Raw genomic sequence first — 25,468 nt, 5'->3', positions numbered from 1 at the left:
CAGGCAACATGGTGACCTTGGGTGTCGTCCTAGTCCACACTACCATCATCCCTGCCATTGACTCCAGCACGGCCTCCTGACCAATGTCTGCCTCTGCCCTTGCCCCCCTCGCCCCTTCTCCACGCTGCAGCTGCACAGATCTGGGCCTTACATCACCTTACTTAAAATCCCTCTGTGACTCCCACTCTATACAGCATATATAAGGCCCACCAGGCTCTCACCTTATCACTGGCCTTTTGTCTATTTCTCAGTCACAGTGAATACTTATAGTTCCACCCATCCATCCACCCACCACTTATTTAGAGCTCAGTTAGTGCTGGCCATTGGGAGCGGATGTTGAGCGGAAGCAAACACAGTCCACCTCCCACAGAACCTTAGGTGGAGGTGGACACTGACAACTGCATCGCCCAGCACGGTGCACAGGACAAACAGGGTGCTGTGAGGGGAGTGGTGACCAGGGAGATGAGGCTGCAGACAGGGGACCTGACCTGCCTGGGACCAGGCAGGCTCCTGATGAGGGGAAACGTGCTGGAGGGACTGAAAGAAGCACACCGGTGGGCCTGAAGCCCAGGGAAGAAGGGGAGATGGGAGAAGATGGCAGGAAAACCAGGCAGGCCAGGTGGGCTCAACTAAGGTTTGGTGTTTATCCAAGAGCAATGGACGTCCCTGAAATGTAAGACAGGATGTGACAGTGACGGCGTGCAATGACGAGCAGGAGTCACAGGCGATATGCTAGGGACGCGAGAGACTGAATCAATGGCGTTTGGCTGCGGTGTAGGTGGGCGGGAAGAGAGCTGTGCGAGTGTGGACAGGAGCTCACTCACCGGTGAGGGTGGCTCTGCTGGTTGGCCCCACGCTCTTGGGGACCAGCAGCTCGTGGTACTGCTCGCCTGCCAGGGTGCTGTACACGACCTTGTATGCTTGAACCTCCGCCTCACTGTTGTCCCACTCGAGGTCCAGGCTGGTGGCTGTGCGGGAGCCAACCCGCAGGTTCTTGGGGGCATCAATCTCTAAAAGAGAGTCAGACGTGACCAGATCACACAGGATAATGTGCGTTTGTCATGCGTCTTGAACACGAACAAGCTTTGCGGTCACAGCCCCACACCTCCCGACCCTGCCTCTTGTGTGTGACCCCAGGCTGCCCTGCAGCCACCACACACCGGGGAGCTTGGAGAGTTTACTTAGGAGTTAGATATCAGCACGCTTTACTCTTCCCCCATTTCCACGTGGAATTTCCAGCGGCGCTCTAGACATTCAAACTGAACCAGTTTGCATCATCAGTTTGAAACAAAGCAAGGAAAACCCTGACAGGACAAAACCAGAGACACCTGTCACAATGCTGGTAGGAGAAACTGCGTGCAGATGAGGGAGATGGATGAGACTAGAGCGGTGGTCGGCAAACTGCGGCTCTTGAGTTGCGGTTTGCTGACCACTGTCATATGCTACCCTTTACCTCTTTGCACACAATATGCCACAACTGCCTAATCCTCACAGCTTCCAACTACACGGTAACATTTAATCTAGCAGTGGTTGGCAAACTCATTAGTCAACAGAGCGGCCAACTGGCTTGCAAGCCGTAGTCTGCCGACCACTGGACTAAAGCAGCATCACATCTGACTACCAACAGGAAGTTCCCCTCACGGAATGGAACACTTGTCCCCCTGAAGCTGCACTGCTTCTGTTCCTGCCCCTGAGACACATCGCGCTCTTCCTGCCTCAGGGCCTTTGCACCGGCTGCTACTTTTTCCTGGAATGCTCTTCCTGGAGCCTCACTTGGCTTAGGTCACCTTGGTCTTGATTAAATCTTTTGTCTTATGATGTTTCTGAACGTCTCTCGGTTGTCCATTTCGCTTCTTGGCATAATACTCATGGCTGAAACGGCCTGCGTGTTTCTCCTCTTCTTCCTTGTCCAGTGTCCCCACTGGAATGTAACTCCGGAACCTGGGCCTTGTCTGGCTTGCCTGTGCAGAAGCCGCGGTGCGTGGGACAGTGCCTGGCACCCAGGAGGTGTCCAGTGTGTGCGTGTGAGGCGCCTGGATGAACACTGGCAGCTCTCTGGCTTGTCTGCTCCCTGAAAGCCGCTAGGAAAGCCTTGTTAAATATTCCAGCTGCGGACTCTGAAGACACGAACAGCTTTGCCTAAAGGCAGCTGGTCCTGAGGGTGGGGAAGGGTGGCAGGTGCTCGTATTGCTGAGTGGGGCTTGGCTTTTGCATTAGTTTCCTGGGGCTGAAACGACAGAAGTGTCTTGTCCCATGGAGTAGAGGCCTGAGAGGGGCATTGGCAGGGTCGTTTCCTGCTGAGGGCTGCGAGGGAGAATCTGTCCACGCCTCTCTCTGCTGGTTTGCCTGCAACCTTTGGCTTGTTCCCTGCCTCCATCTTCACATGGCGTTCTCTGTATACGCGTGTCTATCTGGGTCCAGATTCCCTCCTTTTCCAAGGACGCAGTCATATTGGCATAAGGCCCATCCTAATGACCTCCTCTTATTTGATCAACCAAATTAGGTCACATACACAGGTACTGAGACTCAGGACTTCCACATCACTGTAGGGGACACAATTCAACTCACAACAGCGTTCAACAGGGGTTTGTGCATTCAGTTAAAGTAGTAGCCGTTGGTTGGCCAAACGCCATGGTGCCTGCGTTCAGTGCCTTTCGGGATGTGCTCAGAGGAGGGTCCTGGGCAGAAAGGGTCCCAGGAACTTCTTGAAACTAGAACCAGAGCCCCGTCGGGGGAGGGAGGAGCGAAGACAGGCCTGTATGTCCCCGGGCTGGTGCTCTCTCGCGATGGCCTCGGCGAGGCTCCATCTGAGCGCTTTGCCTTTTCTGAGCAGCTCTAATATCCCACTCACCACGCAGGAAGCAAATCTCTGTTTTAATTGTCTGTGCAATTAGTGCTCGCCTGGTGTCGAAGCCATCACCTGGAAAAGCACTTTGGCTAATGTGAATTTAAGCGGAGTTCTGGAAATGACGGAGGGCCCTACCGCGAGGGGCCAGGCACTCTCATCATTCCGCTGGCACCTGCCAACCCCCGGCCCTGAGGGCTTATGGGCAAAGCTGCTCACTCTCCCTACTACCCCCATGCTCCCCACGCCCCTGCACCCCGGAGCAGAGAGGGGCAGGTTGGAGCTGCGGGCTGAGGCCGCATTGCTCGGGCTGCCTCCTAACATCTGCCAATCTGCCAGGCGACCCGCACAGAGAACCAAGCAGCAGTGAACCGAAACTCAGGGCTGCTTCCCGGAAGCAGAATGTAATTGTCTTGATTGGAATTTTTCTGGGCCACCAGCCAATCCTGCCTCCATCTTGTCAACCTAAACATCAAGCATTCGCTTTTCATCTGCTGCTCAAGGGCTCTCATCCCCTTTTCTGCCTCTTTGAACTCCTTATCCGAGCAAAGCACAAATAAACCGCGTTTCAAACAAAACCTGGTTTAAGTTGTAAAAGGAATGCAGTACTGAGGCTCATGGGAGCCCCAGCACCTGAGCAGGCCGTGTTGTGTGTGTGTGTGTGTGTGGGGTGGGTGGGTGGGGGGGCAGGAAGGGCTGACCTTGAATTCACCCGAAGGGCTGACCTTGAATTCACCTGTGGAGGCTGCTCTGCACGCGAGGCCCTGGGTGATTTTGGGTTGCGGCGGTGTGTTCAGTAACAATCTGAGTGGCACCTGGTGGGGTGGAGTCCGGCCATGGGCTCCGAGAGAGTCGGGGAGCAGGTCCCCTAGAGGCCTGGCCTTTCCCGACTGTTGGGGAAGCTCTTTAAGAGTCCCGACAGTTTTGGGGGTGCAGGGGACGGGGCCATCACAAGATGGGGACACTGACGCGCTTCACTCTGCCTGCTGTCCATGGGAAGGAGCCGGCCTGCCCCTAGCCTTCGAGGCCACGCTGACAAGCGAATGGCAGACACAGGATCTCAGGCAGGGGCCCTTCAGTGGGACAGTGGGGCTTCTCCCAAGTCCAGGGGGTGCCATCATGCCGTGCAGTCACGATGGACTTAACAGAAGTGTCACAACAATCTCTGCAAGCAGCAATAAAGGGCGCCTTCCCCAAGCTCTCCCCGAACTGCCATTTGGGCTCGTAATACGGACGTGTAACCGTCTTCAAGACAAAGTTTACATTGTACAAACGAGAAAGCCGAGGCCACGGGACGAGACTTAGAGCAGGTCCCAGGTCTGGCCGGTAACGGGCGGGACGAGAACACACGCTCCCACAACGGGTGCACAGCGTAGCCCTCCACTGCGACGCAGCGTTGCCAGGGGCCCCGAAACCCCACATTTCCTTCCTGCAGTGAATGACCTGGGTGCCCCAGCACACGACCTCTCGCCCCCGAATACCGCTCTTGCCATGACAGCACCACCCCTGGCTCACCATTCCACCCCCGCCTTCGCCCCGCCGCAGCCTTACCTGTCGTGAACTGGGTGGCGGAGGCTTTGCTCTCGTTGGTCCCGCGGACGGCACTGACGCTCACCTGGTAGCGGGAGCCGGGCCGCAGGGCCTGCACTGAGTACTGGCTCAGGGGAGGCTGTAGCCGGAAGGTGGTTTTCCTGCCTTCCTCGCCCACCAGGCCATACTTCAGGAGGATGGAATCGACTTTGGCCCGAGGCGGAGTCCACTCCACGAAGGCCACGGTGTCGGAGACATCTCGCACCAGGATCTGCGTGGGCCCGTCAATGACTGCAGGGGAAGGATCGGACAGAAGGACATTTGAGAAACGAGCTCTTTCTCTTCTCCTTACATCAGCCTGGTCGGTCAGGGAAGGGATGGGTGTTATGATCCCATTTCACAGATGGGGAGGAGGAGGCACATAAGGAAACACCTCTTTTCAGAGAATGCCGTTTGGGAACAGGGTAACTGGCACTGGAATTCAATTCTCCTGAATATCCTGCCATTAGGCTGAGTTTTTTTTTTCCCATCCTGGCTGGCTTGAGAGGGCCAGGCCTGCTTCTGTCTGACAGAGAACTGAGCTTCTGGTGTGAGCCCCAGCTCTAAGGAAAGATCTTTGAAATTATCAGCCTTGTCTAAACACCTGAGATTTCCAACACGGTTGCCAAACGGGGCATCATGAGTATCCAAAGGCTGTCCCTGCTCAGCCATGCGAACAACGCAGTCAACACAGCTGCTGAGACGCTGCGGACGCCAACAGACCTTTGCGTTGTTGACATGGAACGTGCCTTCTGGGGAAACGTGATCTTCTGACAAAAGAGGACCTGGGTTTTGGACCAGTCTCTGTGGGCTATTTCCCCACCTGTTCTTGCACATTCCTGAGCCAGAAGGACACTGCAGTCGCATGTAGCCCCTTATGAGCCCTGGACTCTGGCACCGAGCAGCTAAGGGGGTGGTGTTACCCTGGAAAACCTGGCTGCTTTTCTAGGGGGTCCACCATTCAGCCTGTTCACATTGAATTACGATGGTTGCGGGGGAAGGTGAGAGAATACAGGAGGAAAACAGAGAGAAAGGACTGGTGGGGAGAATGGAAAATGGTCTTCACTCCCCTTGGTATGTCTGCATGGCCACCAGCCCTGCTTTGCATTACTCAGTGTCTGGAGCTGATTCCTGTTAATACTGGTCAGTAATTCCAATACTGGAATTAGAATCGGAGACTTTGCTTAGCTGAGTGTTACCATGAGAGCAATTGGCATCTAAAGTGGAGGCCAGCCTTGCGGACTGAGCCCTCGCCCTGTGGCAGCCGACACTCGCCCTGGGCAGAGAGGATGGGGCTCAGTGGCAGTACACAGGACATCCCGCTGGTGTTGCAGAGAATCCCCATGGGAACTGGGGATAGAGTTTTAGGAGCAGAAATGAGTGACTTAGAAGAGCAACTAGAGAGAGATAGTAACACCATTCCCAATTTTCCATTTCCCGGTTCAAGTCTTTCATGAGCCCCCCATGTATTTCTGGCCCTGGGGGTTCCATGAGACACTGTCCTTCTGGTAAGTTCTCTTTCCTGCCTCAGCTAGTTAAGGAAATTTTCCTCCTGGTTACCAGAGAGCTCTGACACTGGTTTGTCATCTGCCCACGCTGGACCACCTCCTGCTGCCTCCAGGATGGAGTGTCTCTCCCTTGGCATGGTCTCAGTCCAACCTGAGCCTCCCAGTCTTGCCAAGCTGGGTTCCCCTCCCGCTCTCTGGGTCTAGCCTGGTCCTGTCCTCTATTACACAGCTTAGGATTTGGGGTCTAGCCACGAACAGCCCAAATAAAAACCGGCAGACCATTTTGATGCCACCTTGTTTGGAGTTAAGATGAAGTTTTGTTTTTCATATCTGGGGTAATAATGTGATTGAACAGAACACATCTAGATGTTTTAGGCTTGCTGTATTTAGGGACTTTAGATAAGCTGGGCCTCTTAAAAATGGTCTCCTAGCTGCTATACAGGCATAATGCCTGAAACATAATAGTCACTGAGGAAATGGGCGTTGGATGAATGGGAGGAATGGATGGGTGATCCCCTGTATCCAGGAGAAGGAAGGGGACATGTTTCAATGAACTGGAACTTCTTTTGGGAAGAAAGATGTCACAGAAACGCAAATAACCAACCATGTAAGGCTTTTGTCCTTCAACTCTTTCCATCTCCCAAACCCTAGGCTTAAGGCATTGTCCCTGTGAGAGTGTGACTGTGCAGCTGAGTGCTCCAGCCGCAGGAGGTCTTGTAATTTACATTCCCAAAATGACCTGCCTTTGAGAAGCCAGTCTGAGAGCCTGATGAGGCCTTGGAGCCTCGCAGGCGGGGGTTAGTGTAGGTCAGACCTTAGCAGAAGGAAATAATTAAACAATCATTTTCTAAAAATAGCAGACAGGAATGGGAGCAACCTTACTTTCTGCAGCCGCTCTGCTCTTGGATTCTACCCTTCCTTGGCCACTTTCTTGAACTATCCCATCCCAGCCAGGAGGGGTCAGCTTGCTTTCAACTTGGGCCCTCAATGCCCTCAAAACAAACACAGGTCCTACTCAGAAAGTAAACCAGAATAATTAGTCTCCAGTTCTTCACGACTCTGAACACAACGCCAAAATATTAACTAGGATGTTTTCCTATTGGAAAAAAATTCTCCCTAGCTTTACCACACATTTTCAGGTCCAGAACTCTGCACTTTCCTCTTAAGAAACTTTCAAACCAAAAAATCCTGCCAATGTAAAATGTGACTTAAGGAGAAAACTAAGGTGGGGTTGGACTACCTTCTGTAAGTGCTGTCAGCATAGGGTTTCCCCAAAAATGTATGCACACTGTAACAGCTGACAGCTCAATGTTGAAAATAAAATGTATTTTAATAAATGCTGCCTTTATCATTATTCAAAGTGCGGGTATACATTTTTGGGGGACACCCTATACTTTAGAAGAAAAACATTCTGCAACTGTCTGTCCTGGGCCCTCTGATGAACCATCGCCTCCTCATAGTCGTTTGCTTCCTACTAACGCTTTCTCACTATCCAATCACAGGAAGGAGCATTCCACACCAGAAAGGAGAATCTACACACGTGTGCGATGAAAAGGTCAACTCCAGGCTCCAGCTAACGTTGGGGAACAAAGATGCGGAGCCTGCCCGGCATCTGGAGAGCTTCCTGCAGAGCACATGCAGGCTTCATGGCTGTGCCGTTTCTTCTAAAACATATTGGACTAGAATTCTGGTTTAAAAGCCTCTCTTTGGGAAGGGGAATGCTCTTCTTAAAGCACAAACTCTTAAATGACTATACAAAATGTACAGGAGACGATGGTGAAGCTGCCGTGGTGGGTGGGTAGGGGGCGCCTGGACAGAGAGTGGTCAGAGGCCTGGATGTCCCCTGGTCCTGGCCTTGGGATGCTGCCATGGAGCAGTGCTCTGGTGGAACATAACCTGCCCCACAACATTTCCACCAGTGTTTTCTCTATCCAGCATAAGCCTCGCCACCTGATACCACTCAGTGTGGATCTAATGAGCAAAGCATGCATCACTAATGCAACGTGTCTCATTACATAGCCTTGTGGCCCCCTGTTCTGGCCAACTCGGCCTTTGCCCTGGACTCCTGACTGGCTTTCTTCAGTGTCAATTTCTGCTTATGAAAAATAAAGCTGTACCAATATTCGCCTATCTCATTTACTCATAGGGAGAAGTTTCTTAACCTTCCAGTCTCAATTCTCCCATCCCTGAAATCAGAACAAAAATGATACCAGGTGCTATTTATAATGTTTGAAAAGTTCTTGGTGAGGGCACACATACATGCATTATAACTGCTAATTTACAGCCTTTGTTACCCAAGGAAATAAGGCAAAATACCATGCAGTGAATGAATCAAACCTAGAAATAATGACCTTGCATGAGATGGATTGTGGGGAGAAAATAATAAACTTAAGTTCACCTTGAACAGTGACCCACCTACACTCCTGGTCTTTAATGATGCTTTCTACACTCTCACGTCTAAGTGTGTGCTCTGAGCACATGTGTACATACCAGGTACTGAGCACCCACTCTCAACAACACAGTGCGAATCTCTTTCCGTGCGTTATCTGATTTAATCCTCATGTCAAATCAATGACGGAGTTCTTATCATTCATCATTGTAAAGTAAATTAAGAAGGGTTGGATGCCTTTCTCTAAATCTCATGTAGGCTCCAGAGCTCAGATACTGGAGCTGACAAATGAGATCTCTTGATGAGTAAGACTAGGAGAAACACACTGAACATCTTAAAGAATTTCCCCACGTAAAACTCTCCAATGCCTATGCTTGCAATAAGGAAAGGTTCTGCTTAGCATCTGGCAGAGGATCTCCATCTCTAGGACCAATGCTGTTCTCAGCTCTGGGAGATGTCCTCGCCCCCTTTGTCTCTACGTGTCCGACAAGTCTGTAGTTCTTCCTTGTGAATGACCCAGGGGTAACCTCGGGAGAGAGATGCAGGAAGCACTCACCAGTGGCCACGCTGGCCGAGGTTGGGGGGCTTCGGGCTTGCTCCTTCAGGGCCACCACGTTGACAATGTACTCCTCCCCAGGCTTTAGTCCTGTCTGGTTGAAAGATGTGACATCGCTGGGGAGCTGGGCAATGACCCCTCCTTCGTTGTTCTGGGTGGGGGAAGGGAGACGCAGAGAAAACAAAAGTCACTGGGAGAGAAAAGTGTTCCATTGTTTATGAATTGTGATTTAAAAATGGGGCCTCCTCCTCTCCCCTCCACGAGGGGACAGCGAATGTCTGGGGCCAGGGATGAGTCTCATCAGGCTCAGGGAGAAGGCTGCCACTCTAGGAGGCTCTGGCAAATTTTCAAGAACATTTCTTTGGCCTTTCCTGAGTCTATTGAATTTGCCAATACAAATTAGCCATGAGGCGATGTAGCTTGGCTTTTGCCAAAGAGGAGAAGGTTGATGGTTACAGTTAGCATTCATCTTGATGAGCATGTCCTTGGCTATTTAGAAGAGTTGCGAATGAGTGTAAACAGCTCTGTGTACACACACACACTTTCCAAACTAAGATGTTTGCAGATTTTTTAAATGAAGCAGAATTATATTTTGCTATGTCTAGAGTTTCTCATGGTGTTACTCAGGGTGTAAATTTGTCAATGTCTTATTTCCTCTTCACCCAGATGTGTTAGAAGTCAGTGACACAACCAACTATAAGTACAGAGAAGAGAAAAAGGAAGTGTGGAACAAAGAATAATAGGAGAGAGGAAGGAGACAAAATGGTAGAAGGGAATATGAGGAAGATCAACATGATGACGTTGGGTCCCAGATTGATTATCTACCTACCTTCCTACCTGACCATCTATTATACATTTTCTATGTGTCCCTCTGGAAATTGAGGGAACAAGAGGACTTTTCTGTGGCACTGCCCCTCTCTCCTATTCTTTGGTCTCTTTTCATGCTACCCAGAGTGTCCTGTATGTTCCTCAGAGCCAAACTCTTGGAAATCAGTGTGACGCATGCCACTCAGTGGCCCCAACCCACAGATGACACAGTTATTCTATGTGGCCATGTGTTTGACCTTGGCATGCCCTAGCCAGCCCCTCTTGTCACATGTTGGATATAAAACAGGCAAGCCTGGCACAGGTTTTTTCTTGCCTGAGCAGTAGGGTGGCGTGATTTTCTCTGCATATTATAAACTCATCTACCCATCATACTTTACTGGTATTTTGAATATAGATAAGACATATAATAAAATATTTGTACAGAATGTCTGTTTGGATGTATGTAGGTTGCTATGACATGACTACATCCACATGACAGAGGGGGGGGCCTCCTGGATTAGTGGACAGAGCTGTGGATACCTGGGCTCCTGGATTAAGCCTGCCACCAACTAGCTGTGTAAGTTTAAGTTCACAGAGTCTCCATCTCTATAAACTATGGGAATTGGATATAAAATGAAGGGTCCACTCTGTGAACTTGAAGATCTTTTGTAGCTCCAACAGCTCATGCCTCTAAGAATGGTGAAATCACAGTCTTATTAGCCAACAATGTGTCATGTATCATTAAGTCTGATGAATGACAGAAAAACTGCTCTTTGACATTGAAAGATGAAGCCAGAGGGAAGGAGTCTGATTAAACATTATACCCCCATGAATGATACAGTAGGAAGAACATCAGTAGGGTCAACAAACCCTGGAAAACCACAACTAGTCAGGTACCGCTGGCAACGCGAAAGCGTTCATTTTAGGATTAAGAAAATAAAATATTACTTTACCGAACAGAAATGCATCTTGGGATACTTTTAACTCAAAGACAAATGATGTAATTTGTTTAAGGGAACTTTTGCTCAATTAATAGGTTATGAAAGGTGTTTTTGTGTTGCACCTCTAACCATGAGAGAGAAGGAAGCCTTGCAAGCAGACTCAGGTGCATCTGTGTGCACAGAATAAAGCTGGGTTGACCATGTGACTGGCTCAGGTGGCTTTTGTAAGTCCTAAAGAGAAACCCCAGCTCTCAAAAGGTGTGGTATTCAGACTCACTAATCAGAGTCTGCGAAACCCCAGAGTTTTCTGAGCAGAGATCTGGGGCTGGTAGCTACTTCCCTCACCCATCCTCTGGCACCTCAAGCCAGCATGCTGGGCTCAGGGTCATTCTTGCTGGTTGTTTCCTCACCACACGTACAGCCCAGACATCCACAGAACATCCCTTTGTGTCCTCAGTGGTGTAGAGAGCTATGGGCCAGTGCCTTCTCCTTGCTGTCCCAGATCTCACATGGAGGGTGGGGACAGAAGGCCATGTAGTGTGCTGACAGGTGGAGTTACCTTTGGAATGAAGCTGATCTCCCACCCGTCGAAGGAGAAGGAGAAGGGCTCCCACTGCACCTCCACGGTGGTCTCTGTGATGGTCTTGAACCGCAGCCCTTGAGGAGTGGAGAGATCTGGAACACAACAATGTGGGGACCGTGTCATAGGGTCCTGGGCAGGGACACAGAGCATCTCCGGGGGCTCTTGCTGGTTAAGCTCCCCCCATGCCAATCTTATCACACACACACGGTGGGTCCCAGGTACAGGGTTGGGCTGGTGTCAAGTCTTGGTGGAATACATGAAAACATAATAAATCCAATCTACTAAATATTTGTTTATGTTTTCTAAATCATAATATGTTATTATTGAAGTACAAAAGTCACACTTCCCTTCCCTTACTAATGTGGTAAATATTGGCATTTAACACAATGCTCTTTTTGGAGAACCTGAACACTATCTTTGGCGGCTTTAAGGATTCCAGAGAGGCTGAGTGTTCCCATGTCACAGTGAGTTGACTAGAGGTGTGGACCATGCCCACTGCAGAATGAAGACAAGGATGCTTTCCCTGACCCTCTGATGGGCAGGAAGAATATTTTGTTAGCTCAAACCACCAAGTGCAGGATGGCCTGAACTGTCCATTTCATAAGCAAAGCAAAGTCACGCACAAGGGAGAAGAGCAGATCCTGGGGTATTTGACTATCTGCTCCTTTTCTCCAGTGGTTCCTTTATCATTACTTCTCTCCCTCATCACCGTGGCCTCCCTTACCTCATTATTTTATTCTTCTCTTTCTCTCCCTTTCTCCTATGCACACGCACACACACACATGGACACACACATGGACAGGTCAGTGAGGTGGCAGCATGCTCGCCCTGGTGCAGTTCCCATCACCAGCCCTGGAGTATGCCCGCGTGCCTTTTCTCAGTACTGCGAGGAGCCTGCTTCCCTTTTAGCTTTGCCCCTCCTGGGATATTCTCCTCCTTCCTGGGTAGAAGCTCCCTCAGGTCTCTTGGCTAAAAGGCAGGGCTGATTCTGAGCCCACTTGAAGGCATGTCAGGTGCCTTGACATGATTTTGTCCTTGTCACCTGGGAGCTTGCCTGAGGGGATGCCCTGACTTCGCATAAGAGACTCCACAGGAAATGGAAAGCTCATCACTGCATGTGCATGAGGACCAGAGGCACTTGCGTGGGACCAGAGTCAGGTGCTCGCTGTGGTGACTCATCCCAGAGCAAGGTGGGGACAGCGTAGATGAGGACCTGCCTCTCCACCATCACTGCGGATATTTAAGAATAGTTCTCAGGCACCAGAGGAATTGGGGAGAAAAAAAGGTCAGATATAAACAGAGAAACAGAGCTAATTATAGGCACATTAACAGTCATCATTCACAACAAGAGTCCAATATGATAATAGGATATTTGTCAACTGAAAAGCAAGGGACAAGAGGATTGCTTAAATCCTATCTCCTCTGCCTGTCTCTATCCTTGCATCCTTCAAAGCTCAGTCCAAATCCTGAGAACTCCTTGAAACCTCCAAGCCAACTCTTTCTCCCTTGACATCCCCATTTTCTGAACTTTCATAGTATTTGTTACCCAAGTACCATCTTGTCATTTGAGACAAACATAAAATGGGTCCTGATCTCTTAGCTCATATTTGGTGATGTGTCATTTACGACCCAAGGGCTTACGGTTCATGGTCACCCCTTGTGCTGGTTCTGTGCTACTGCTAAAATCTCTGGGACATCATGTACAAAAATAGACTGAGAGACACAGAAGCAGGGAACAGACTGGAACCCCAGAGGGCAGGCAGGGAAGGGTAGGTGGGTGAGAAGAGATCAACCAACGAACTTGTATGCATATATGCATAACCCATGGACACAGACAATGGGGTGGTGAGGGCTTAGGATTGGAGGCAGTTATGGTGACATCACGCCAATCTCTCTTATAGTTTCCACAATAAAAATTAAAAATAATTAAATATTTGGTCTTTGTTGCTGGTTCCTGGCACACTGCTCCTAAAACACTAGGAATCTCTGGACTAATAAGATCTTTAGTGTGATATGAGATAACTGGCAGCTGGGCCCCCAGCTAGCTCATCTCTGGAAAAACCAAGGCATGATGGGAGGGTCGGACCCTTCAGCCGTATGCCCAACCTCCATGCCTTAATCAATCTTGCCTCCATAATCAACCCTCCATAAGAAAATACAAACATAGGGGGCTCAGAGAGCTTCCAGGGGGTACACACATGGAGGTGCTGGAAGGGTGGGGTGATGAAGGGGGCATGGAAGCTCCCCTCCCCTACATAACTTGCCTTAGTCATCTCTTCATCTGGCTGTTCCTGAGTCGTGACCTTTATAATAAGTTGGTAAGTAGAGTACTTTCCTGAGTTCTGTGAGTTGTCATAATTATCAAATCTAAGGAGGGGCTGTAGGAACCCCCTGAGTTTATAGCCAGGGGATCAGAAGTACTGATGACAAGCTGGGACCTGAAGTGGGGGCCATCTCCTGAGACTGAGCCTAAACCTGTGGGATCTGACACTAACTCCAGGTAATGTCAGAATTGAGCTGGTGTCCAAGAGTTGGAAAGTGGCATTGGAAATGATGATTTAAGAAGTCAGAGGTATATAAAGAGAAAAAAATAAGTGACTTCCTAACTTCCTCCCAATCTCCTCCTTAATATAGTCTATGTTAATAGTTGGTATGCAGCCTTCTAAAATTTGTCTATGTTTAATTAAACATGCAAAATATAGAGACATACCTATAGGAGTTTTCCCTTGTTATAAATTAAAAAGGAAAACATCCATTTCTTATGGAGAGCAGTTTTTCTCTCTCTCCCCCCCCCCCCCCCCTCTCTCTCTCTCTCTCTCTCTCTCTCTCTCTCTCTCTCTCTCTCTCTCTCTCTCTCTCCTTCCTATTTCCCCATAGAAATTTTTAAACTATGTTCTAGAGCAGGGGTGGGGAACCTTTTTTCTGTGAAGAGCCCTTTGGATATTTAGAACATCATGTGCAGGCCATATAAAATTATTAACCTAAAAATTAGCCTGCTGCATTTAGTCAAATGTTTAATTAATTTACCCTAATATGCCTTGGCAGGACCAAACCAAATGATTTTGTAGGCCTTATACAGTCCTTGGGCTAGTTCTAACCCCTGTTCTAGAGGCTCAACTTTTATAATCAAAAAGGACTATCAAGATATTTTGTTAAATAAAAGACCACCAGGAAAGTATGCCACCTTTCTATGAAAAGGTTGGTGTTACCAGATGTGGTTTTAAAGATTTTCCGCCACTATGTTATATATACTTACCATCTGTAACACACCATTTAGCAGTGCTTATCAAATTTTTCATTTCAGATCTCTTGGTTTTAATTTCTAACTAGAATTAAAGTCAGTAGAATTCTCCTAACTTCCCTTGACCTTTATTCAGATCTAGCTTAGAACAAGACAGAGCTCAATGAAGTACTTTTTGTCCTTTGATGAAAGCTGAGTCTAGAAACCCTCTTAATCGAAGTGCCTTTGTAATGGCATACCCTTTCCCAAGGGGGTCATGTTGGAAGCCTGTCCCCTCAAGAGCAATGACTATTGCAGGCATCCCCGAAGAATTGAGAAAAGACGCTGCGTACTATCATGGATGCCCATGATCTCATGGAGGAGAAAAGAAAAATGAAGCAGGACGGGGAAATGGTACGTACGGGTGGCCACCTTGGCAGTGATGGGAAGGCTGAGGATGTTGCTAATGACAGCATAGACGCTGATGTTGTAGGTGAGACCTGGCTCCAGCTCGGTGATGGTGACACCACGCCAATCTCCAGGCACCCGCTGCTGGAGCTGGAGGCCCCCCAGGGCCGTCGGCTGGTAAGAGATCACATATTCCGTCACTGCCATCGGCCCGTCCCATTCCAGCTCAATGGACCTGTCGCTGATACCAGCCACTCGCAAGTCCTCTGGAGGGGCAGCTACCGGGAGGCAATACACAGATAGCATGAGCTCAGAGGACTGCCTTCCCCATCCTCGACTCACCTTTCTCCCTCACATCTCACCCCAGGTGCCCTTTTTAAATGTTCTGCTCAGCTCAATGGCTGGGTGATTTCTGATACCCTTTGGGGCACGTTCTTTTCTTTCTGTTCTTAGCTTTCCCACCTCCATGGCCCTGAGTCAGTAGTGTGCTGGAATCAGCTCCTACTGACTCCTGAAAGTCACTGGTCAAATTCTCCTGAATTTTGCAAGACAGTTGTTAAATAGAGCCATTGTGAATGATTCAATATAAACTCAGAATTAAGTAAATTATATTACAAACAGAGGTAATAAATACTCAAAATTCATCAGTTTCAAATGATTTTGCTACATTTTACTATTTTTGATGCTTTTGAGACAATGCACATATGTTGTGTCTCTCTGGTGGCAATGCTATACAACTGTCTTCTACTGCACAGCTATTGCCAACTCCATGTGTAGTGATGTCATGTTGGTAGTTTGAAATTGGCCACAGAGGGAGTATTTACACCAAAGAAATTGGCAAATGCTATATTTTTTTCTTCAGTTATTAGATACTTAACAGCATACCAGTGGCTAAAATATTTGGTAATTTAATAAGTTGTCATCAAATTACCCTGGAAGACAATGTTTGATTTTGCAAGTGGAAATAAAAGGCTTATTCCTGATTGTTTTGTAGACAATAAGAAGCCCAAACAGTAAGTTCTGGATACCATGGACAGCTAAAGACATGCAATAATGCTCTATTGTATTATTTTCTCTGCTAAAAAGAGACTTTAAGTTTTGAAAGAAATATAAGTTAAGCTAATTTTTATTAGCCTTGATCTTGGGGATGATGACAAAGAAGCATTCTTGAGGGTTTTGCTTTACACTCTTGTTCAAATGCTAATCAAAGAATCACCAAAGATGAAACCTCCTAGAAATAGCCTTTCATGTATTGTTCTCTTGGGAAGTAAAGATTCACCAGGAATGTGGTATTAAATAATTGAACCTTTAAGGCCAATTAAGAGGCTAATTCTAGTGTGCCTACAGTTGGTGCTCATAGATGAAATCAAAGATGGGCCAATATTTAAATAGTCATAATTAACTTACAAATTTATATGTAACGGAAGCTTCGGTTAGTTCAAAAGTTGCCATTGGTTTTGAATTTCTCCTCTAAGAATTCTTTTTTTCTTTTCTTTTCTTTTCTTTCTTTCTTTCTTTTTTCTTTTTCTTTTTTTTTTTTTTCACAAGAGTGTAGTACTGAGCCAGCTATTGTTCACAGGATTGTATATGGAACATGCCTGCCCCCCACACCATTCTATTGTGTTCACATGCGCATCTTCAAATCCTCTGTAGTGGCCAAGAGGAGTCCAGACTCTTAGGATGGACATTAGGACCATATATTTGCAATGTGGAGTATCTGCTTTGATTGCTTTTGCAAACAAACTGTTCATTGTGTGAAATAGTCTAAGCAACAGAGCTCCCTCCAACTGAAGATGGCAAATGTTGACCAAAACAAAACATTAAAAATGTATTCTTTAAATGTATAAAACTAAGTGTAAATTAAATTTAAATAGACTTTCAAATGATAATTGATAATAAGCTCATATCATTTCTAATTCTGACATTATTGACGTTTAAACTGCACTAAGCACACTGTGTATAGTGCATACAGAATGATGCCTGGACCAAGGGGGAATAAAATAATTGATCTTTAGAACCTTTGAGTAGTTTGCATGACTATAGTAGGCATTCATTATGCACCAGGAACAATGCTAAATCCTCTCACCAACACTGTGGGACATGTCTCATTATTACCCTATTTGATAGATGAGAAACGAAACTGTCAGCAGACACAGAAGCTATGGTTTGAACCAGGCAGGATGGGTCTAAGCTCTCAGCCAGTCAAGATCATCCCTTTGCAGCGGCGAAGCATTTCACAGTCTATAACAGCGCTCCCCAACCGTGAGGTCCGAGAGGTTGGCAACCGCTGGTACAAGGAAACCTTTCTGACTCTATAAAACATGTTCAGACTCAGATTCTAACTAGAATTTAAAAAAAATCTGTCCATTGCAGACCAAGTGATGCAGATCGTGTAGCTACAATGATCCCAGCCTTACAGATGGAGAAACTAAGGCCCAGGTTAAGGGACTTGCCAAAAGCCCAGGAGGTGGGTTACAGTAGAATTGATTCTCAAATTCGGATCATCTACACCGAGTGTTCTTTTCCCGCCACGTAGACCAGGTTATGGTGATGTTTGGTGTCTTCTTTTATATATACACAGCCCTCCAAAGAAAAACCAGGTTGGAGAATAATTCAGACTGTCCTTTAGCAGGTGAATTCCAGACTGTGCTTATCGAAGAAACTTCTTTTAAAAATGGGTCCAGTGCCTGCGTCCCATGGCTCACACCGATTTCAGGCTTCCTCTGCGGGACATCCCCTGCCACAGAGACAGAATGGCCCTTCCCAATTTCCCGGCACCATCAGCTCTTGGGGCCTTTGGGACAAGTCAGTATTCCTTTTCAGTTCCTTCTTCCCGAAAAGAAAGCTACAGAGGATGCCAACAGAGGATGATCCCAGATGAGCATTTGGGGATTTTAAAGTAAAAAGGAGGTGCAGAAGGATTTTTTTTTATCTTGACAACTGAACCTGGCAAGTTTTTATCTTGGGACCTGAGGCTGGTGGTAGGCACTGCTTCTCCTTCTGATGAGATGGTCCCCACTTGCCTTGAAACTGGCAGGAGCTGTGTGCACTGGGTGTCAGTAATTCCTATGAAATGAAATGGTACTGAACTACAAACTATACAAGAGCCATGTGCCTTGATGCTGTGAATTTAGGGTGGGTGCAAAGCAGTGTAAGTCTTATTTTCTGAAGTTCCAACCTTGAAACCTGGGGAAGAGAGGGTGATTAAATTGGGCCCTAGCTGGTTTGGTTCAGTGGATAGAGTGTCAGCCTGTGGACCGAAGGGCCCAGGGTTCCATTCTGTGTCCCTCTCACATCGAAGTTTTTCTGTCTCTTCCTTTCCCTTCTACTCTCTCTAAATATCAATGGGAAAACATCCTTGGGTGAGGATTAACAACAGCAAAAAAAAAAAAAAAAGGGGGGGGGGGAAGGGTTTGAGGAATGGAGTTGCATATCTGCAAAGATGCCATGCTGTTTCCCTTGTAGATTTGCATCAGTGTTGCACCTTGATTAGTTACGTGAAGTGTTTTTGCTCCAACAAATGAGGGATTTCAGGTGCCAAAGGCAGGGCTGGCTGGGGTGCTGGCAGAGGCAGAGGCAGAGGCAGAGGCAGAGGCTGATGTTGATGGATCCCCACGGGTCTGACGAAGTCCAGGGACTGTGCTCTGCTGGTTCTTTCATCCTGTTCACTCATTGGCCAGCTCCCGCATTAACCTGCTGCACTGGGGGAGGCGTGAATAATTGGTTCCAACATCTGATTTCTTTTTATCATTTGACAGAGCTTGGGTTTCATATCAAGAAACTATTTCTTTGTGTATGTGGCTTTTCACATTTTTATTTTTCAGTTCCTCTCTATTTGGCATCACGAAGAGGATTAAAGAGTGCAAGAAGGTGGTCGGCGACCAGGGTGCTCATTCTCGCCCTGTCGTCCATTAGCTGTCTAGCCCTGGAAGAATGTGTCTCTCTGAACTGCTGCTTTTTAAATCTGGGGACTGAGGAGCCCAGGGCAGCTTCTTTCTGAGGCCTGTTTAAAGAGCTCCTATTCATGAATTTATTGTGCCGTTACCTTCTCGTGGCCGGAGAACAGGCAGGACGGTTGTGATTTCGCTCCCTGGCCTACCATGAGCAAAGACCAAGGCTGGGAGTCCAGTACGGTGTCATGCCAACACTCAATTGCATTCTGCCTCTAGCAGCCTGGGGGCTCAGAATGAAACCCACACAACAGGGCTTCCCGTGCCCCGGCAGGGTGGGAAGAGGGGCCTGCGAGGACGTCGGTTTTGTGGCTCTCCATGTTTTCACCTCCTTGCGCCTGTGGCGAGGGCGGCAGTGAAGCTGCAGTGTGTGCGCCTGGCCAGAGATGACCAACAGAGGATAACTGCCCCCTCTCATGCACGAGCAAGCAAAGCACCACTTTAGACAATGCCCTTCATGGTCTCTGGCAGAGACCCGGGCGTTTGGTTTAAAAGGCATCGAGAGCAGTCCCCTCCTACGGTGAGCGATGGCTCGGGTTGCTATAGAAACAGATGGAGATGATGTAACTGTCCCTCCTCACACGCTTTGGGAACCTGTGAAGTAATTTATCTGGGCCTTCAGAAATGACCCTCCAACAGCGCAGCGGGGACATGTTGGAGGCCACATGGGCTCAGGGTTTGGACTCCACCCAGTTGAGCAGGAGCTATGCTAACAGCTGTGGCGTCTTCCCTGAATGGCTGGAAGGGCTCATCTCCAGTTCGGTTTGGACCCTGGATCAGATTTAAGATTCTGTCTGCAAGGGGACCTGTCCCTGTAGAACAGTGGTTCTCAATCTTTCAAATGCCGCGACCCTTTAATACAGTTCCTTATGTTGTGGTGACCCACAGGTTGAGAACCGCTATTGTGGAGCCTAAGACCATTGGAAAACACAGATATTTACATTATGATTCATAACACCAGCAAAATTACAGTTAGGAAGTAGCAAGGAAAATAATTTTACGGTTGGGGGTCACCACAACATGAACTGTATTAAAGGGTCGCGGCATTAGAAAGGTTGAGAACCATTGCGGTAGAACATGACAGTGTGTACAGTCCAACACAGAGTCATTCCATCCAGAAGCATGTGGACTAGAGGGTAGCCATACGGAGCAGTGGCCACAGCTGACCTTTCTCTCCTCAGATGGGGCCCAGAGAGCCTCACCTGTGGGTGGGAATGGGGCCCAGCATCAGCCTCCCTGCCCCAGCAACCACCTAGTGATTTCAGATCTAGAAACATGGAGGCTTAACTTCTGCTTAAATTTTCTTTCACAACAGCTGGTGTAACAACCAAGTATACTTTTTAAAAGATATTTCAATTCAGAAAATAAACCAGGGGGCTAAATGAAATTGAATATGGAAAAAAGTGAAGGAACATGAAAATATTTTTTCCTGAGCAGTGCATTATTATTTGCTCACTCATGTTTTTTTGTTTTTTTGTTTTTTGTTGTTGTTGTTGTTATTGTTATTGCCAATGAACTTTGATAGAATTTAAGTTGAAGTCAGTGCGGGAACTTGGTCTGGCTGGCCTGCTCTCTCAGGGAGTCACTGAGGATGTTGAAGAAGTAAAGGTGTCCAGCATTCCTTTCCCAGATGGCTGATCAGAAAATTCCCAGAACCAACCCATCAGGAGGGTTAAAAATATTTTTTTGTTGTTTTTAAATTGCATTTTAAATCCCCTCATGGGCACCCTCAGCCCACTGTTACAAATGGAAGTACAGATGAAACGGATCTAGGTCAATCCCTTAATCTGTACTATTTAGGGACACACATTTAGTCAGCAGATGAGCAATAATAGTGAGATGGTGAAAATAATCTGATTTTAGACAACAGTCATCTCCGGTGAGATGCTGGCATTTTTCCCACCACAGGATTTCCTTCCCGCTTTAGGACACCACCTCTGTATGGTGTCTATGCCGAAGACCCCAGATGGGCTTGGTTCCAACTTGCCACATGTCATCTGGAACAACGTGAGTCACGGCCTTCTAACAGTCTGTGCTGATTGTTAGAATGTGAGCCGCTGCTTGATGCCTTGACAACTTTATTCCTGTTTGCATTTCATTCCTTACTTACAAATGCTTTTTCCCCCCATGTGGACACTAGACCATGTCATAAATTAACACTTTGTAATATGTAGGCTCTAAAATTACAGGCTAACCACCATCTCCAGTGGTGGTGAGACTTGTCTTGGGACAGGGTGGCGAGCAAGGGGGTCCTCTGGATGCTCTCAGAGTCCGAGTGGCCTTGCCTCAGGTGGTCCCCTGGCCCGTCTCTCCCTTTCCCTCCACCTCAAGGACAATGGGGTGCTGTCACTGTTGCCATTGCCTTTGTTGAGTCTCAGCATAAGATCCAACTCCCAGCAATAACCTGAGTTCAGGTTTCCCATTTCCCCCGTTAAGTCTGCCCCATCCATTGCGATTGTCAAAGAAACCAGCTCTCTCAGAAAGCAAACGAGCGCAACCCAATGAGGAATTATTTTGCCCCAAATCCACTTTCCCTCCCATCTCTCTTCCCCTCTCCAGTGAGTCTGCCGGGCCACCCATGCCAATGCCCCAGGAGCGCCCCTTCCTACCTGCCGAGCAGTCGGGGCCCTGATAGCCCTCTTCGCAGAAGCAGAGTCCCTCCCGGCAGTGTCCTCGCCCGCTGCAGGAGTTCAGACAGTGCCGCTGGCTGCAGTCCTCGCCCACGTAGCCCTCCTGGCACACACAGGTCCCGTTGGCACAGCTCCCCTTCCCGGAGCAGTCCCCGGGGCACCTCAGCTCGCTGCAGTCCTCGCCAGCGTAGGGCTCCTCACAGACACACTCCCCGTCCACACAGAGCCCCCGGGAGCTGCAGTCGGTGCGGCACCGGAGTTCAGAGCAGTCCTCGCCGCTGTATTCGCTGTCACAGATGCACTGGCCGTCCACGCACACGCCCCGGCTGGAGCAGCCCAGCGGGCAGGAGGGCTCTGAGCAGTTCTTGCCAAACCAGCCTTCATTGCAGACGCAGCCACAGGACTCGAAGCTGAAGTTGCCGTGGCCGCTGCAGAGAGGGTGGTAGTCCAGTTGTCCTGGAAAGGCCAAGGAGAAGGTCAAAGGGGGGCAGTGGCACCTCCTGAAAATGGTGCCTGGAGGTGGGGGGGTGGGGGGATGGGGGCAGAGACCTATTCTCCCTCTCTGACCAATGTATGTCACTGAGAGTTCATTTCAACCCATATAATCAATTTCATAAATTTATTCCCCAGTGGGTTGTCTGTGCCTAGCATGGTGCTGGGACAGGGATGAGTGAGATCTTGTCCCTGCACACAGGAGCTCAGTTTTGAGGTGTCTCAGCTTCCATTCCTGAGGAAGAGGCCTTAGATGAAGATTCAAGTGAAAGTGATGTATTAGAAAGTGGTCCTCAAAGATCTGGTTGGGGAAAGGGAAAGTTGGGGGAGGGAAGAAGCCCCAGCCAGGTACATTGTGGGCTAAGTCCAGGGAAGGCAACTGGGGTTTGGTCTTGCAGGATGCTCGGGCCACCCCTACCATGGGGTAAGGGCTGTCCCTTGGGGTGTTAATGCCTCAGGCTCCTCCATTCTCTCTCTGGGCAGGCCAAGGAGGGTCCCACAGCCCAAGGCCAGCCCCTGACAAAGATGCCCAGATTCTCTGAGAACTGAAGAGGTTCCTAGAGCATGTAGGCTGAGCCCTGGGCTTGCCACTCAGGGCAACGTCATATGTGCCACAGACTTGCCCTAGTCCCTTTGCTTCCTGCCCTCACACTCACTCTGCTCATGCATCAGCCCTCAGCTCCAAGGCCAGTTCAAAGGCCTCCCTCAACCTCAGTCTCCTGCAGTCTCTGTTTGCTACGATCCTTTTAGGATTCTGTGTGCATCTCTGTCCTAGCCCTTACCAGACTATAAGCACAGTGGCTGATTTATCTGGCTAACATGAATCACACAAATGTATTAAACAAACACAAGCCCAGCACTTGCGTGGCATCCTTCTCTGCACTTGGCCTTGGGGATCTGAAGTGCAGTAAGTTATATCCTGCTTAATCCTGTCACTTCAGTCACCCCCACGGCCTCCTCGGATCACACACTGACATTGCTGAGCACAGCGCTCACTTGCAGACTTCCCCACATCTGCCAGGGAGCCTGGCGGGGGGCTGGGGAAAAGCCCCTCAGAAAGCCGCCCAGCTTCCCGGGCAGCCAAGAGCCCGTGTTCATGGACATCTATGATTTCCCCGTGTTCTGGCTCCATGGATAATCGACCTGACAGTTCTCACTGAGGAATGGGAGGCTGGGTAACTGGACTTTCTTCTCTTCTTCAGACTTTTATTTACGGTTTTGGTTGGGGAGAGAGAGGAGGTGGTGAGAAAACCATGACACTTCACTACTCAAAGACTGCCCACACTCCTGTCCGTGTGCCTCAAGACACACAGGCCATCTGGGCCCCTCCTGCGTTCATCCCTGGGAGAGCCTGGAGATATTTGAAGTGAAAACTGGAACCCAAGCTAGTGAGACAGATTCCTGTTCTCTCCAAAGGGTGAATGGCAGGAAGGCAGGACTCTATGGGGCCTTGGGGTAGAGATATGCACACAGGCACAGACAGCTTCTGCTCGGGAGGGTCAGCAGGCAATAGCTCATGCTCCCATGGGCTCACGAGGAGCCAGGCTTTCACCTGAGTGGATGCTTGTATCTTAAGGACCCCTTGCCGTTCTGCTCTGTCCCCATTTGTTGACGGGGAAAGAAAGGCACAGGCCGTGGGACTTGCTTAAGGATTAAGCTAGTCAATAGCAGAGTCCGGATTAGAACTCAGGGAGGCAGGCTCTGAAAACCTAATGACCTGTCAGAGAGGCACAGACAGTAACTCCTAAGTGTTACTTGCAGGGGTGGGTGAGGCTGGAGGTACCTCTCCTGCATGTTCAGCCTTTGGAAGGGGTGCAGAATAAGCAATTCCTGTGTGTGCATGTGTGAGCAGGTGTGTGCACACATGCATGCTGGTGGAGGGGCCAGGGGCCAAAACTTCCACCTTGTTGGAGAAGACGGGGATGGGTCCTGGGAGACCTTGATGGCTGTCATTTACACAGATGGGAGAAAGGCTGCGACTGAGTGAACACGCGCCTGCATTCTCTAGTCCCTCAGGTTAACACGGAGAGATATCAATTCAACAGCCTGTAAAAATCCAAGATGAATGAAGACAGACATCGAACTCCCTGCTCACTGCTGTGCTGAACCGATGTGCCATTCCCTGACTCATCCCTCCAGAAGCAAGTAATGTCTTTCACACCGGCAAGGCGAGCGAGCGTGTGGGTGTGGAGAATGCAGGTGCCGCGTCCTCCGGGGAGGACTGCATGCGGATCTCAGAGCTGCTTTATCACTGAGCTACAGACAGGGGCTCCTTTCCTTCTGGATTCCCCTCCTCTTCCCACCTGAGGCCCTGCAGGGGCCCAGCCCTACCTGTGGCGGTACTTTCTTGGCAGCAGCTGCTGCCGCACTGGTCCCGGAGCACCGACACCTCCCTCTCCAGCATCTCGATGCGGCTCAGCAGCTCCCGCAGCACCTGGGCCGAGCCGGCGGCGCACGGGCAGGCCTTTTTGGGGAGGTTGATCCTGTGGGTGACGGTGACCTGGCTCTCCGGGTCGGAGGTCTGGCCCAGATACTCGGCCGGCGCCTGGTCTTCCGCACTCACCTCCTGCTCGGCCGAGGCCTCCAGCCCCGAGGAGGAGCAGAGGCTGTCCGGGGGCACGTTGATGCTGTACACGTGGTTGAAGGCCACAGGCGGCTCTTTGTCAGATGTGTTGTAGCTGGCAGTGCCTCCCTCCTCCTCTACGGCCGGTCTCTGGCCCCTCTCCGTGGGGACCTCCAGCTGACACTCTGTGGGCTGGAGCATGGAGCCCAGAAGGATCAGGTTGACGCCAAGGAGCATGTTCTTTAGGACCACAGTTTCCCCGTCTGCCCCCATCCTCCGTGCAGAGCTCTGGGTTCAAGACCAGCCCGCAGCTCCCAGCATGGAGTTGTCAGAATCTGCAAGAGAAAGCAGGACTGATGTTATTTCCGAGACCTGCACTGGGTGCCATGCTGTGCAGAGTCCTGCAAAGCCCAAGGACAGGCAGCCGAAGACTTTTAAGGGGGAGGGAGAATGGAAAGAGACAGAAACTACCAGCGTCATAAAAGCCCAGAGCTTTGTCCCCTGAAATGGACACTGCCTCCAAAGATTATCTGGAACACAGGAGACTGGCCCCGGGGTGGCAAGTGGTCCCAACAAAGAGGGCCTGTGAGGCGGGGCCCGAGCTCTGTGGAGAGCCTCCTTCTCCAAAGAAAACTCAGCACTTCCTTCCACTCCTGGGTGAGAATTAGGGTGAAGGCACTGGGGAGCCTCGCATTTCAACAGATCGTTATTATGAAGGGCCCCCACCAGCCACTTCAAAATAACTTATCAACTCCTCCAAGCTCGTCTCTTCGATACCAGTTGACTTGAGAATAACCAGCCAGGCAGATAATACAGTTCCCGGTAATTGTGGTTGTTAATAATCCTCGGGTACACGTGTGATGATCTGGGACTGTGCGGGCTGCACACGCCTCTAATCTTCTCATTAGCACAGTCCCACCGCTGCGTGATCGGGGCTCCTTTCTTCCGAGGTCCTGCTTAAATTGCTAAACTAATAAATTAGCTCCTCTGCTGGTTACTCAGTCACA

General features: G+C 49.3%; 1 protein-coding gene across 1 annotated transcript in view; it reads right to left on the bottom strand.

Moving 5' to 3' along the window:
• TNR (tenascin R) overlaps window positions 1-24,811 on the bottom strand; it is a 56,054-nt gene extending 31,243 nt beyond the window's left edge. The window contains exons 1-7 of the mRNA XM_036442673.2: window positions 24,230-24,811; window positions 21,386-21,862; window positions 14,841-15,104; window positions 11,175-11,290; window positions 8,868-9,018; window positions 4,397-4,666; window positions 825-1,010 (exon numbers count right to left, since the gene is read on the bottom strand). Of these exons, the coding sequence (XP_036298566.1) occupies window positions 825-1,010; window positions 4,397-4,666; window positions 8,868-9,018; window positions 11,175-11,290; window positions 14,841-15,104; window positions 21,386-21,862; window positions 24,230-24,734 (1,969 nt within the window). The 5' untranslated portion in view covers window positions 24,735-24,811. The remainder of the gene's footprint in view (window positions 1-824; window positions 1,011-4,396; window positions 4,667-8,867; window positions 9,019-11,174; window positions 11,291-14,840; window positions 15,105-21,385; window positions 21,863-24,229) is intronic.
• Between the last annotated feature and the right edge of the window lie 657 nt (window positions 24,812-25,468).

Source organism: Pipistrellus kuhlii, unplaced genomic scaffold (assembly GCF_014108245.1).
Source record: "Pipistrellus kuhlii isolate mPipKuh1 unplaced genomic scaffold, mPipKuh1.p scaffold_m20_p_18, whole genome shotgun sequence".
NCBI lineage: Eukaryota > Metazoa > Chordata > Mammalia > Chiroptera > Vespertilionidae > Pipistrellus > Pipistrellus kuhlii.
The sequence above is the reverse complement of the archived record's forward strand: the minus strand, read 5'-3'. Positions and strand labels throughout refer to the sequence as shown.